We start from the raw sequence: 15670 nt of genomic DNA, 5'->3' as shown, positions 1-15670 counted from the left end.
ATATCAAATAGTAGCAATGTAACATGTATTCCAAACTGTAGGATTACACCTGAACAAACGCAGCTGAACACTCGTTAAGTTCATCAGCTACCTTCTGTGCTCACCCAGCTTCTGGAGTTTCACATTTCCAGCATTGCCGTGATGTTCAAGCGTTCCCAGTAAACACTTCCACAGAATATTGAGTATTCCGCACTTATTCTTGGACAGTACACTCAGCAGTTGGGGAGCTAAGGGTTCAAGTTCACTTGTATGTTTATCCTTAAGCATCATTAACACAACAAAAAGCCACCCACATAGAAAAGGACAGGTCTGCCTTTTCACAATGGGTATGAAAATCTTTGAAATAAGCCAAGAAAAAAATAGTCTAGAAACATATGCAAGTGATATCATAAGCCTTGCTTTTCTATACCAGCAGGTATCTTAACTTCACATTGTTTCTTCTGGTCACAAACAGCACATAACATGATAGTATCTTATCATAGTACTCATACATGTAATTCAGGAGTAACAAAACCCTTCTTTTCTTACATACATGCACAAAATGTTATTCACAGGGTTAAACGACCTTCCTGTAAAACATTATCCTACCTTTTGCTAAAATTGCAAGCGTTAACCACCCATTCAGGATCCATTTGGTGCACGGCAGGTGGCAGACACGTCCTCAACAGGGCGCACGCTCCGCACGGCCTGATCCTTCCCCTCAGCACAAACTGACCTCCAGACCCCACGGCCCCAGGGACGCGCCTTTGAGCTAACGGGGCCAGACATGTTACAGGTAGAAGAGCTTATGGAACATGATGAATTGTTTTCATTAAAAAAAGCCCACTTTAGGTAAGACTTGGAATGAACAATCAAGCCTTGTGCTGCACACACTGCTTAAGCGGCTCCCCCACTCGCTGCTGGCCCAGACCAGCCTGGCCTGCGCGCACCCACCAGTGAGCAGTGCGGCCCGTTACTTACGGCTGAAGGGGAAAAACAAAACCAAATCCAAACCACAACCGCCAAACCTCACCAATTTGAAACACTTCCAAACTATTGTTTCTCTTGATCACCTGCCCTCACCCATACTCTGAAACTTGCCAGGTGCTCCAGACTAGAAGTTCACAGACATCAGTATTAGAAATCTGAAGAAACTTTACCCTACAACTTCAACTTCTGCAGAACAGAGCAAGAGAAACAATAAAAATTACCCGTTCTGAAGACACATTGACAAGAGCTACCAGCTTCCGCAGCTCTGCCTCATCGTGTCAGGAACCTCAATGCCTAGTGTTGGAAGATTTTTACCCAATTTAAAGTTAAGGGTACTTAACAACACTGGGCACATTTCACACAGTATTTCTGCCACTCACATCAACTCTTCACTTCAAAACCAACATGGATTTCATTTTCTTCTTTCTGCGAGACACTGAGCCCAGTTCAAGCAAGGCTGAGCAAACCAGCCCACGTCGTTTCCACGGCAGCGGGGTGGCCGGACAGTGATCTGTGCTGCACCGTGACTGACAGCAGCCACATGTGGCACATGGAGGTACAAGAATGGCTAACCAGACATATAGGCCGCCTCTCTGAAAAATGAGCCTCACCTCCAATAATAGGACTGATTTAAAGTAAACACATCGCCCTTCCAGATTTGGATAAGCTCACCCCCTTTCATAAATAGCTAAGCCTTTTTGGAACCTTCTTGCATTTCAGGGTACAGTTTTACCAACACATGTTTAGCCACAAAGTGCAAAAAAACCCACAACCCACTGAGAAAGTCCTGCCCTGCATCTCTACAGAGGGGATCGAGAATGGCACCTGCTGGAAAACTGATGGGAAAAGACTGGGAAAGAAATTCAAGTGAAAACCACCTATTTTTAAGCAGCCAATTAAAAGCAGCATGTTATTGATGCTGCCGTCTGGTTTACAGTTCTGAACTGTGCTGGAGGAAAACAAGGCAGGCAAAAATCTCAGCAATTGCCACCAGACCGAATTAAGTCAGACAGATTTGGTAAAATCACATTGTAAGAACATTCTGTACCGGCTGGTGCAAAAAAAGGTGGTTGTTTTGGTTTGATTGGTCTGACCCACACCAACCAGCCCCAGGAGCTGAGAGCCAACTGTGCAAAAAACAACCGTGGCCAAGGGGAGCCTTCCGATGTGTTCAAGCTCAATGCCCAGCAACACTTCAACTCATTTATTTGCAATCTACCACTTACAAACTGCTGTTGCTAAAAAAGACCTCTATTTCTATTAAAGAGCCTTTATCGCCAAGACTTTCAGCCCAAGCCAAGTGGTCTGCATGCCCCCCACATCAGAGAGCCCACGTTGACCAGTCGATGGCCAAAGGAAATCCCCGGCCAGCTCTCCAGAGCCTGCGCATCTCCGGCACGACCAAGCCATGTTCACAAGCCCAGGAAGAACCACCTCTATGAAAGTGATACTTAAAATCTGTAGCTTCACTCAGGTTCAATCCCAAAACAGTCAAAGCATAATTGTTTCCAGAATAGTACAAACCGCTGACTGGGTTCCCAGAGGGGCACAGGATCAGTTGCACAAAGGTAAAACAGCAGCATTTGAAACATGGGTGAATGATTAGTCACCCCACAGAATACATCCCATTTTTCCTTAGAAAAACCTCATGTGTTACCATTTGTCACCAAGACTAACCTGTGTGCAGAGACTCAGCAGCAGAGCAGCAATCCTGGGTAGAGCCCTCCAGCACCTACACACGCGGATTAAATGAAAACACAGTGAGATGTCACAAGAGTCACGCAGCGGTTCCTCCCAACACGAACACCACGCTCACTCGGCACAAAGAGGAATGGGGAAAGATCTCGTTCCCTCCATTGGTGAGTACACAGCAGGTGTAACCGCGTTCGTTCCTCTGGGGGAGACCAGGTCAGGGAAACATAGAGCACTGAACATCCCACCATTTCCACCAAGTAAGATGCCCGGTGTTATGGGCACGACTTGTGCTGGCCGTCCGGCTACAACTATGGAAACTGGATGGCAATACTCCAGAAGTTACAGAAATACTTTAATAAAAGAACCATTATGTGCAAAGGAAAAAAAAACACCCAAACACAAAACCCCACAAACCACCACCACCAGCTACCAACACAAGGAATTTTAAATGTCTTCTGTTTCGGCAACAGGCTCCTACCTGTGATACCATTTCCCGCTACACAGAATTTAAAAACTGAAAAATCAAAAATTAATTTATTTTTTCTTTTCATGAAGTATGATTTGCATGACACCATTTGCTTTCCAAGCTCGACCATCAGATGCACATGGAAAGACATCAGGTACTAGCAGATTCTTGGCTCTGTTTTTCTTCATCATCTTGTGCGTTATTTTTCTCTTGTTCTGCTCTCTCCTCCTGGGGCAGCAGCCCGTCGAGTTTCAGCAGCAGGCCTTCGCTGGTCGACGATCTGATAACCAGCTTCTGCACAAAAGGACCTGAAAAACAAAGGACACCACCAACTTGGTCACCCGACCACTTTTCACGTCTCCAAGCTAATTTATCTTGGCAGGAACACATATAGTGTCAGTCGCGTGATGGGAAGCAGAACTATACACGTAGATAAACCCCTTCGGTAGCGACAGTTCAAGAGTCACCCTGGCAGATTAAGCTGAAAACGCAACTCGCTTTGGGATGTGGTCTTGATCGGCAAGATACGGCTCAAAAGTTTATCACCCAAAGACTCACAAGATAAAGCATTTGTGTTTCGGGGTCCTGCCACCAAACGCTGAGGGAACTTTTTGACAAAAGAAACGACAGAAATAATCAGATGATGTGATTCTGTGCTTTCTCTGTGGAAGATTCAATTGACTCACATTACACTCTGAGAACGCAGGCCTGGTGGTATTTTTAGCCTTTCATTTGATCGAGCAGCTCGCAAATGAATGCTGTTTTGGGGCATCCACACAGCCTCTTGCAGTCATCTGCTACGTATGGAAACTCTGAAAGGAACTATGGGATCTATAACTAGCTGGGCAAAGCGATTGATAATTAGCAAGCACAGACAGACTGCACTGTTGTTGTAAAGAGATTTTAGTGATCAATTTTGCTTCATATAAATGGCAAATATTTTTCATCAAGGCAGTAGAAAATCCACCAGGACAAACAAGCTTGACATCACAAAATAAATCAAAATGCTCTTAAGACCAGAAGAGTTCACCCTGACTTCACTAGGCTGGTTCAGTTCACATATCAACTCGTTAAAGACAAAACACCACCATGTTCTACTTCTACTTATGCCAACCAACCCCTTATACTTTCCATTAGAGCTGAAATGCTTCCAAAGGTATGTATACATTGCTTTTTGTGTTCTGTTCTGTCTGTACAGTAGTTACTATTAACAGAGTCACTAGAAGAGATGCAAGATGATTCTTTTTGCAGACACTAAGCCAAGAGCAATAAAAAGTTGTTTTCTTAGCTTAAGCAAGGCTATTCTTCCATAAAAATATGTTCATTAATCACCATTTTCACTCCAGCTAAGCAGATGACACTCGTTTCAAGTCTACTTTGCTGTGACAAAGAGTAGAGGGAGTATTAGTTGTTCACATTCCTTGCTCAGAACAACAGGAACAACACGTAGAATTCACCACCTCACTCCTTTGTAACCTGATTTTTTTGCTAAGGAATCAAATACTAAAAAGATAAACAGCTTTTCCACTGGAGCAGCAGGAAGTTGACAAGTATCTCGGTACCAGAGAAAGGCGGCACACCTGACAGGCAGCTAACTTCAGACCAGATGGGAAATCACAGCCTTTAACTAGAGTAATAGTAGGTGAATTCTAGTTTGGATTCTTCACACTGAGCTCCACGTCACTGGGGTAAAACGAACCCACGCAGACCCTGGAGACCCCTGTGTATCAAACATATCCTTGTATGGCTCTAATCCATTGAAGCGTCAGGCTGGCAAACGTGGTTTTGTACATGTCGCTTCTTTCCTCACACAGATTTCTTGGTTTTATCAGCTGTAACTTCACGTTCCACATTAGAAGAACAGCAACTTACCGTAACTCGCTGGCTTGAACGTGCAGATATCCTGGAGAAGTGTTTTTAGGTTGGCAACTATTTGCTCAACAGACATATCCAGCTGAAACACAATAATGCAGAGTTAGCCATAGTGATCCTTAAAGCCTGGATTAATAAAGCTGAAAGCACACACGCATTCTGTATTTGGACAGATTTTGTTTCTCTGTGTTCCTTGTTATGGAGTTGCGAATCCATTAACATCCTTATCCAAATGGCCCTGAGAATACAGAATTTTATACACAGTTATATAACCATTGTTATTTCCCTTATTTCTACTCATGACATTAAATTTCCATGGATCTGTACAAAAAAAAACAACGTAGCCTTATGGACATAAAAAGTCTTAAATAACCACTATATGTACAAGTGCTTGGGCAAGAGTCCGATCAAAATGAGGTATTTAAAGAAAGAGGCTTCAAGAAGTTGCTGTTAAAGAACACGAACCAGCATCCAAACCAAGCATCTGAGATTGAAGGCATCAGTGTAATGATTCATTGGAATAAATGATAAAGCTTCTTCCCCTTCTTTCCCAGATCGGGTCCATTAATCTCTTTACGCTCTTTTGGAATCCAAAGGCAGTTCCTCCTCTATACATTCATCTTTATCATTGTCATGCTGACTGCAATGTAGAACCATTCACAAACTAACAGATGGAAAAAACCGTTTGTTAAAGCCACACAATGCATTTTGCTGACAGACTCACCGTGTTGTACAGAATTCAAAGTAAAGAAAGACTCAAAACTATTTAAACAAAGCAATTCCTTGATAATTACTAATTAGAAGCTATACTACAAATGAGGGTTTGAATAGCATTCACTTCCAAACCTTAGGCTAAATTCAGGTGTTGGGGAGCTACTTCACATTCACCACCTGTAACCAACTCCAGCAGCATTCAGAAAATACAACACCTGCAAGTTGCTCTAAACACTAAGTTACAACTTCTTGCAAGGACTTAGAAGTACAAGACAAGACCCAGCTCAAAATATGAAGATATTAGTTAATATTCTCTATTTGATAAGACAGGAAAATAGGACAGAGTGACTTGCATTCAGACAGACATGACACAACCCAAGAGACCAAATACCATCATTTCCTTGATATGCTGACAGCTCCATACTGGAGACAGGGAATGCTCAAAGGCCTCCAGTATTTCAAAACAGTTTCCACATGGAAATAAATATTCCAGCTTCCAAACAGGTATTCCTTACCAACTCCTTGTGTGTGCACAATGGCTGTTGGCCAGCCATTAGATACGCAGTTTAATTCAACCCATCCTGACAGGAGTCCCCTGCACTAGATCTTCACAGCTGCACAAGCTGCTCTGCTCAGATCAAAATCTGTAAGTCCTGAGCCTTCCTGAGGAACCACAATTCCTGCAGGGGGCAACTGGAAACCAGTTTCCAGTCCACTTCGTAGAAATACAACCTAACCACCAAGAACCTTTGAAAATGACACTATAGACTACAATCAGAGCACGCAAATGAAGCATCACCTATCTCACTCTTGAAAGCTCAGGATGCATTTCTCTAGAGCAGCACAAGGTGCTGTAAAAAGGTTCAGGGAAGTTATTTGGGTTGGGGTGGTGTTTTTGTTTGTTTGTTTTTTCCTAAGAAAAAACACATTAAGGGTCTAAAAAAGAGAGGAAATACTCTCATATAACCCAGCAAATAACAGCAAAGCACAGATCAATTTTATACTATTGCAGGTGTAATGGAAACACTTGTGGCTTTTTGCTCCAGTGCAGAAGGAAAGTTTTCAACATCAAGCCTTTAATAGTTCGGTTAAAGCAAACACTTCTTGATCCCCCGTGCGTATTGACCCACGGAATATTTACTTAGAAACCCACAGTCTATTTACTTACAACCCAATACCAAATGAGCTTTATTTTACTCCCAGAAGAGTGCTGGGGAAGGCAGGAGTAAGGGAAAGCTACGCTGAGATCCCATCTCCAAGGGATTACCAGGAATAGCACCTTTTCCATCGTGTTGTGTTCAGTACTACGATTCCCGGCCAGTGCAGCAGCAGAGATGCCATTCTGGGCATCAGCTCTGGCTTGGTCTGAGTTTGAGCAGAGCATCCTCTGTGACTGCACGTGAACGCCACACACATCAGCAGAACTTGTCACAACCGAGAAGAGGACAAGTTCCAGCTACCTCACACATCAGTTCAAACAACGTGGTCAGAAATCTGGGGAACACACAGACAAAAATAATGGTTTTCCTCTTGTTTTAAATTGTACTTTAGCTCTGCTCAGTACAGAAAACGTAACAAGTCCATATATTACACAACTTACTCTTGCTATTCTTGTCTTGATTAGACGCTCATCTTGTACCATGTACTCAAGACCTTCTCTGAAGAACTGCAGCATTTTGGGAATATCATGGCCCATGGAATCTATGGTTAAAAGAAAAAGTTGTGTGGGTAACACTTATTAGCATGGCTATGTGTGATATTAGTACCAGAGAACTCAATGTTGCAGTTAAGATAGTTAAATTCCAATTTAAAAAAAAGAAAGAGTAGTTTCATGGGCAAGGCAATGGTGTCCTCGTATTTATAAAACATTCTCCATCTTTCCTCCTTTGTCATCAACCAACATGAACAGCTGATACAAGGGAAAACATAACAAAGGCTTTGCTTAACATAAAGAACCTGTGGAGAACATATATAACAAAGCTTAACCACTCAGTATAATTAAATGAGCTTGAAAGAACAAAACCCACTAGAGTCAGATTTAGAACAAGCCCCAAGCCCAACATGAAAACAAATAGTCTACAACTATTAATACATAACAGCCCAATCACAGACAGCACCTGCGCCAGGCTGGCCCAATCCAGCCCTTCCCAGCTGGTTCTGATCTCAGCTGCACGGGCTCACTCACAGACCGACATCCCCACTGAGGCATCGCAAATCTCCTCTCCCAGCACCTTTCCACAGCTCCAAGACAACTCGACCCTGGATAAGCTACCAACCAAGTAAGTTCACAATTGCATAATACAGCTTTCATTTGTTTCAACAAAACACCTGGAGTGTTCTTTTTGCCGTGCTTTGGACAGCTTAATAGGTTGGCTTCAAATGTTTAGAAGGCTAAAAACACTGCCTGCAACTTGGAACAACAATTCCCTGCCCCAGCTGCCTCGGTAAGAGCCGCGGCTCCGGGCGCAGTGCTGCCCACGCTGCCACAGGCGCTCGCTCCCCTTCCGTAACAGCTTGCCTTCTTTGTTTTCCAGACTTGAAACAGACCCCAACGCATTGGTAAAATAAAGCCAGCAAGGGAGCACCAAAGTCTTTAGAAGGTGATGGTTTTCTGCTGTGAGAACCTGACCTGAAGAGGAAATATCTTGAGCATTATGAAAGAGGAGAGACCCCGCAGCTAAGGGAGCAGCGGTACTGAGGAAAAGCATAACCGGCTCTCGTTGAGAAGCACCCAACAGGCAGGAGGAGCAGTGGCAGCAGCACCTGGGATCCAAACAACCGCACAGCAGGCGGACAATGCAACTGTCTCTGTGAGTACATGTTTTCCCAGTTGTTTCTATTTTCCTGGCTATCTCCACAGTATTATGGTTCAGCAGGACTAACAAGAATAGGTTCTATCAGCTGACAAAATAGATTCTAACCCCCCTTCTGCCTGTTGTAGAACAGCACAGGTCTAGCTTCCTAAAACCACTCTTAACTAAGACAGGGGACTCAGTCACATGCAGGCAAATTACTCAATGTAATTATACATTCTCATCAAAAGCTTCAACGCCACCTCATGAGTTAAAAATCTTGTTCCAATACTGAGATTCACAAGAAAGAATAGCTTCTTACTTCTTTTTGTGCTTGGGTATTTTCGTTTTAGTTTGTTCCTTAATGGTATTAGTTTGGGCATTATTGCAGGAACAGCTACATAGGAGTCCACCTGGATTTCATCTTCCAAAATCTGCAATTGAAAAATTAAATACACTTAGAAATACACAAAAACTACCTCAGTATACAGGTAAACTTACAAACATGCCAGAGCACGTAACCCAGTCCCTCACTCTTCATTCTGCCTACTGACTTCACATGAGAGTTGGCTGGACATGAGATTCCTTGCTCCCCCCCGCTAAGTGTTTCACTTACAATATTTACATAATTATTTAACAAAAAAATACCCATTTGATTAATTCGACTCCTCCCACAACAGCAGCTCCATTCTCCCGAGCTATTTCAGCTTCTTGCTCATTCTGTTAAGAGAAAGGAAAACTATTAATACTTGTATTACCAAGCGACAGCACCAGATAGGAGATTTATCTTGGACAACCAGGTTTAAAACAGAATACTTAGAGGCTAAGAAGGAAATAATAGCTGAAGGCAAAGATTACCTAATGCTGGGGATTTAAAATAGAACAGCAACTCCACATCACTCCAGGTCCCAGTGAGATGCACCAGTGGAGTCTTTTGAGGAGAAACTACTTTGCAGTGCCTGCCAAGGGCACCCTGTTCCAACACAAGCTACTGTGGATAACAAGGTTTTTACTCTACAAACTTGGATAATCTCTTCCTTAGTGACATCTGTGCAGATGTATACTCCCCAACTACATTGCTAGAATAATCTGTATATACATAAGGTCACCAATATGACAGAAATCCTGTAAAATGCTCGTTAATAAATTAAGATACTGCTGAAGGTGATTCCTAGACAGACCTAAGAGTTCTGTAAAGCATTTCCAGAGTCTGCTCAAGAAAAGGAGCAGTCCTTGCATGGGAACTACTGCCATTGGAAGAACACACAATAGAGTCAGTCAGGCTTACCCACCTCTGTGAAAACCAAGACCTTATTCATTTCATCCGTAAAGCGATAGGGAAGAAGAACAGTGCTGGAAAATTGTTCCACTTTTTTCTAAAAAGTAAATAAAGAAAAATACTAAAACAAGAAAGAAATCGTAACTTCAGTGCAAGTTACACAACTGAGCAGAGTCACCCCCTAAGTAGCCACCTTGCCCACCATTTCCAAGCACAGGTCTTAACACAAAAGCATAACAAAGTGGTCAAAACTTAAGCATTATGTCTGGCATATATTCAAATCAAAACTTGTGAAATTAATTATTTACAGTGCAGTTTTCTCAAGAGCAAGGGGCTGGGATCAGTGACTCCAGTGCAGGATCAGTGCCACGCTCAGGTGTACCCAGTAACACACACCGAGGTGCTGCAGCTGCAGATTATCCCAATTACATTTCTGATGCCTTGGCCAACACAAAACAGCAGCAAGGAACTTGTCCCACCAGCCTCAGGAACAGCTTATGGCCTTGGAAAGCAGGAGCCAGTGCTCCGCGTTCCTTTCACAACAAACTTACTTTCTAGCTCTAAGGGACTCCTGGTGTACCCAAGGGATATTGGTTACACACACAAAGAAGCCAGCTTTCAAGTGGCCTGTTTTCCACTTATGGGGGAAGCAGGAGAAGATTACACTGGGCTAGACACATCTAAATCAAAACCATCCCAGGCTAACGAAGGAGAGCACACTTCCACGGAACATTAATAATAATAAAAAAAACCTGGGCAGAGACAGGAAGCAGCTTGTCTTTACACTTCTCCTGTAACAACCATCCCAGAACAAAACACACAGGTGGCGTTGGTAACATTTTTCAGAAGCAAGCCCAATCAGCCATAAAGCTTAATTTGATCAGCTCTGTCCATTCATCCATTTTAGTGACAGAACAGCCTGTTTTCCAAACCCTCCAGCAGTAAGAGGTCAGTAACTACACAGGTCTGAAGGCACAAACCACCTGCACAAGCACAGGTTATCCTGACAGTGAGAGGAGCTGCAGGAGGCAGCTGAGAAGGGCAACGGCTGCACCCACGCTGCAGCTAAACCAGCCTTCCCACAGCAAAAATGCACCAAACTTTGTATCGCTTTCCAACTTACCTTCTTCTGCAGCGCCATATCCAGGGTTACATTAATATATACGTATTGTTTGGGGTAGGTGAAGTCGAGCTCCTGGAATTTCTTGAGCATAGCCACAGCTTCTTCCACCTCATAGGACGGGCGCTCGTAAAGCCACGTCAAGTACACATCGTCCACCGGCTTGCTCAGCAGCGGCCGCCTCCTCGCCACCGCCTTCTTTTTGCTCTCTTCCTGCTTGGTCTGTCTTGGACTTTTTTTTGCAGTTCTGAGAAACAAAATAATACCTTTAGGTCATCAACCGAGGGGTTTGGGACGTGTTACAAGAGGAAAAAGTGGATACTGCCAGGTGTCAGTTATTAACTCCTGATAAGCTAACAAGGAATGTTCTACATAGAAAGATTAAGAGCATCCCCAAATTCCTCCCAGTTATTTGTCTCAGATGGCCAAGACAGAAATTAAAAGCTCTGAAGATGATTAAGCTCCTCAAACAACATAGTTACATTTGTGCAGTATAGAACTAAATTAATAACCTAAATAACTAAATTAATAACTACTGCATCACAGTAAAAGCACTTTAAGACAATACTTTAGCTTTTTGGGTGATGTGGTTTGGGGTTTTTTGTTTGGTTCCTGCCCTCCCACTTTCCTCTTTTATTTACAGGTCTCGGGCACTGTGCCCCAACCACCTGTAAATGCAGCACATCCCACACACCTTCCTGTGGATCAGGAGACACATCAGCTGCATGTTCCTCCTTCTAACATGGATCAGAGCAGGCCCACCTTGCAAAAAAGGTTTCTTCTCCCTTTCCTGTATCCTTTTGCATGCAGTTAACAAACAGTAGCTCCCAAACTCATTCTCCTACCTTTTTTCAATGGCTCTCATATTAAAAAAATAAATAATAATAATGACTAGACAGTCTATTCCTCTATCAACTATGGTAAGAGACTCTGCAGCACTTCAGCACACTTGTCCAGCTTCCTCCACTGCTCTGTACAGAGTCCATCTGCACTTCTCCCATGTGTGCCGCAGCATCGGACTGACTGAAGAGGACAACAAACGAAATGAGAAGTTTTTGGAAACCAAAGCTCAGCAGCTGCCATGCTGACAGTTCTCCTTGAGCTGTAATCCTGCCACGACCTCCAAACTAAGTCTTTCCCCCTAACTGTTCCATTAATTATTGCAGGAGTACCGAAAAACACTCGCTGCAAGTCCAGCTCAGCCCTTCCCTCTCCAGACCGTTTCTTCAGGAGGTTCCTGCCTGGGTAGGAGTAAAAGAATGAATGCTGTCTGCAATTGCTAACCTAAAGATACGTAAATCCATTCGGTTTCAGGTCAGCCAAGGCAGCAGAGGTAAGAATGATCTGCAAGACGCTTAATTTGAAGCTACAGAAACTACTGACCTTGTAGCTTTAGACTTTTCAAAGCCCACACAACTATTTGAGTCTTGTTTTCACAGGTACCTCGAGACTGTTGGGTAAAGTGTCCGTTGCTCCTTATATGCTAAAATGATTATGCAACCAATATGGAAATGCATAACCGGGTGTCTCTCTAGGGCTGCCCTGAGTGCCGATAAGATTTTGTATGTAACAGCTGTTTTCCTTCTGGCACTCTGGCTTTATTCCAGCACCCAGATTTGCACAGGTCCTTAATAAACAATATCTCGTGTCCGTGTACTAACTCTGGGCTCGACTGCTCTCTGTGCACAGCGCCCTGGGGGGGGACAGGGGCCCCCAGAGCCAGCCCGGCGGGGGGCCGCCAGCACAGACCCCCAGGCACCCACAGCCCGCCCCCCGACACCCCGAACCCCCACGGCCAGGGAAGGCTCCGCACTCACTTGGCAGCCGCAGCGAAGGCCCGGGCGGGCGGCTCGGCGCTCCCCAAGGCCGGGCCGAGGCGCTGGGCGAGCCCGGGGAGGACCCGGCCACGAACCGCGGCCAGCGCTGCGAGAGAGGGGAAAACAAGAACCGCCTCAGACAAGCGGCCCAGACCCGCTCACCCCCCACCAGCACCGCCCGCCCGCCACAGCGGCCCCGCGGCCGAGGGAGAAAGCGCTGCCCGGGGCCGGAGCGGCGCCGGCCGGCACCCCCGCCCCGCGAAAAGCGCGGCCCAGCCAGCCCCGACCTCTCCACAGGCAGCGGCCGCCGGGCGCCGCCATTTTGGCAGCGCGGAAAGCGTCCCCCGCGACCGCCAAGAAAGGTTCCGGGGGCGGGCGGGGCCGGGCACTTCCGGCGGTGGGCGGGGCGGGGCACTTTTCTGGCGGTGGGCGGGGCAATTTCCGGCGGTGGGCGGGGCCTGGCACTTCCGGCGGCGACCGGAAGTGCCGCGCGGTGCCTCCCGCCTCGCCGTCCCCCCCCGCGCACTGCTCCCTGTGCCCGCCGTTCCGCGACCCGCCGTTCCGGCCCGGGTCCGGTGTCTGCTGAGGGGAATATCGGTTCAAACCTTGGGCCCCGTTCTGGACCGGGCTGTCCCCGCAGCCGTGTGAACAAGTGACACACACACCCCCCCGCCCCAGAAGGCGACGGGCGGGCTGGGCCCCCTCACAGCCACACAACATGGCGGCTCAGCACCCGCACCACCACATGCGGAAAAAACCAAAACCTACAGCGGATAAACATTGGCCGTTCCACTCTCAAGGGTCTACGCTGCCAGTCCCATAAAATTCAATAAAGTATTTCTTTTGGCTGAAGTCTTTCCTGTCCCTTTGCAAATGGTTTATAAAAAGACACATCTGGTCTGTAATCCTCATGGAGGAAGATCCATCTATAAGGACTTTGTATAACCAGCTGTGAGCTGCTCTGATACATACCACAAACTAGTTTCTTACTATATACATAGTAAAGGGGACCTGTTTATTACATTTTGACTTCCACAGTTCTCCTTCCCTCCCTGATAAATCCGCATCCACAAATATTGTCTGAATTCCGTCGGGTCCTTCCTGCCCCCAAACGCTGAGCTCGGCCCCAAGTGTCTGTCGGTTTATTCAGAAATACTCGCAAAACGCCCGAGCAGCAGCGCCCCTGCTTCATTGTGAGATAATCATCTCAGTGCTGCGGCGGGCGGTGATTCAAACTTTCCGCTGTCTGGGCGCTGAGGGGAAAGGTGTGAGTTTAGACCCCGAGTTGGGGGCCCTGGGCGCCGCTGTGTCCCGCAGCGCCAGCGGCTGTCACACACCACTCTGCGTGTCTGTGCTCGGCTCACACCCGTGGCCGCGGTGACCTGCGTCCCTCACGCTGCGTGGCCCTGGGAGGGAAATGCGGGCTCAGGGTAACGTGCTCTGAGCGCATTTCCTCCCCAACCCCTGCTCTGTCCCACCGGCTCCTTCTGGCGTCTCTGAGTGTGAACCAACCCCGTAATAAATTTTGACTCGATCTTGTAAATAACAAGAATTTATTTAGAATCCAGCAATAAGCAAAGACAGCGCTGGGTGCGGCCTAGAGACCTCAGTCTCTCTCACGGCACACGCACACCGCTAATTCAGTTCTCTGGGTTTTTAAAGCCCATCTCTGGTTCATAGCTTCCAGATGTAACTTGTCACTCATGTTGAAGGCTCGTATCATGTAGGCGTTGACTGCTGTGTAGCCAGTTTCAGTCGCCTTACTTTGGTTACTTATTAGGTAAATACATCAAGCAGGACAAAGCAAGTAAGAACTCAAACAAACATCTCCTTGTTAGGTAAATACATCAAGCAGGACAAAGCAAGTAAGCATACAAACACCTATCAGAACTCAAACAAACATCTCTGGAGCTTTAATGAACAAACATTTCTCGGAACTGCTTGTTACAAACCCAACGTGGAAACAGACACTGAAAATGCTTCGGTGTGGCTAACGAAAGAAATCAGACTTAATGCTTGAAGTTTCCTTGCTCTGCTTGCCCAGATCATCCCCCACCTCACCCGGGTCAGAGGACTGAAGTTTGGGTGGTGATAGTGTGGTTAGTTAACCCTTAAAATGTTAGTTACTGCTATCAACAGAAGGTTTGGCAGAAAAGGGGTTGCTTCCCGTGGAAGATGAATGTGAAGAGGAGACACCAGCGCCCTCAAACCCGCACCGACCCTGTTAGCAAACAAGACACATAACCACGGACGTAGTTATATGCGGTGCTTTTATTTCAGCGCTGGGAAACCAGGAGTTCCTACCCAAAGCTGGCTTCGACCACTGATTCGAACTCCACTGCATGTATACAATTTGGTTGCATACATATTCATTAGGGTTACAACGTATGTGTTGCACATTCATCAGATTACATCATTATTTCACAATATCAGTTGCAACCCCTTGGAACTACTCTAAGCATGCGCAGTGTCCTCTGGTGGTCGTTCAGGGGGTCTTCAGGATGAAGTAAGGAGTCTTCTTCACTTGTGAACTTTTCACCTTTTGTCACTGCACATGCGCACTATTCCTATACTCATTATAAAATCATATAAAACACTCAGGTTTCTTGGATGCACATCCTCAAGGTTCCTTGGATGCACATCCTTTCCGTTCAAGATAAGATGAGGACTTACTGAGAACTAATAGAACTAATTTTAGTTCCCTACTCTCAAGCTAAGAGATAAAACCTTGTATACCATCTGTGAAATTTCAAGATAGGGCAAGAATCTTGGGTAGAGTTTACAAAAGCAAAATACAGCTAACTATAACACTGAGCGTGAACCAACCCAACGTGGAAACAGACACTGAAAATGCTTCGGTGTGGCTAACAAAAGAAATCGGACTTAATGCTTGAAGTTTCCTTGCTCTGCTTGCCCAGATCATCCCCCACCTCACCCGGGTCAGAG

At 45.7% G+C, this 15670-nt stretch overlaps 1 protein-coding gene across 1 annotated transcript; it reads right to left on the bottom strand.

The window, feature by feature from the left end:
- Positions 1-3170: 3170 nt before the first annotated feature.
- On the bottom strand, positions 3171-13128 carry MRPL1 (mitochondrial ribosomal protein L1). The gene is made up of 9 exons (XM_082050351.1): positions 13012-13128; positions 12725-12830; positions 10911-11154; positions 9801-9884; positions 9157-9228; positions 8831-8942; positions 7317-7417; positions 5003-5084; positions 3171-3438 (listed from the first exon to the last, which is right to left on the bottom strand). Exons 1-9 carry the CDS (start codon positions 13043-13045, stop codon positions 3281-3283), a joined length of 993 nt encoding a protein of 330 aa, XP_081906477.1. The 5' UTR covers positions 13046-13128; the 3' UTR covers positions 3171-3280.
- Between the last annotated feature and the right edge of the window lie 2542 nt (positions 13129-15670).

This window comes from Streptopelia decaocto (genome assembly GCF_964273445.1).
Source record: "Streptopelia decaocto genome assembly, chromosome: 4".
In the NCBI taxonomy this organism is placed as follows: Eukaryota; Metazoa; Chordata; class Aves; order Columbiformes; family Columbidae; genus Streptopelia; species Streptopelia decaocto.
The sequence above is the reverse complement of the archived record's forward strand: the minus strand, read 5'-3'. Positions and strand labels throughout refer to the sequence as shown.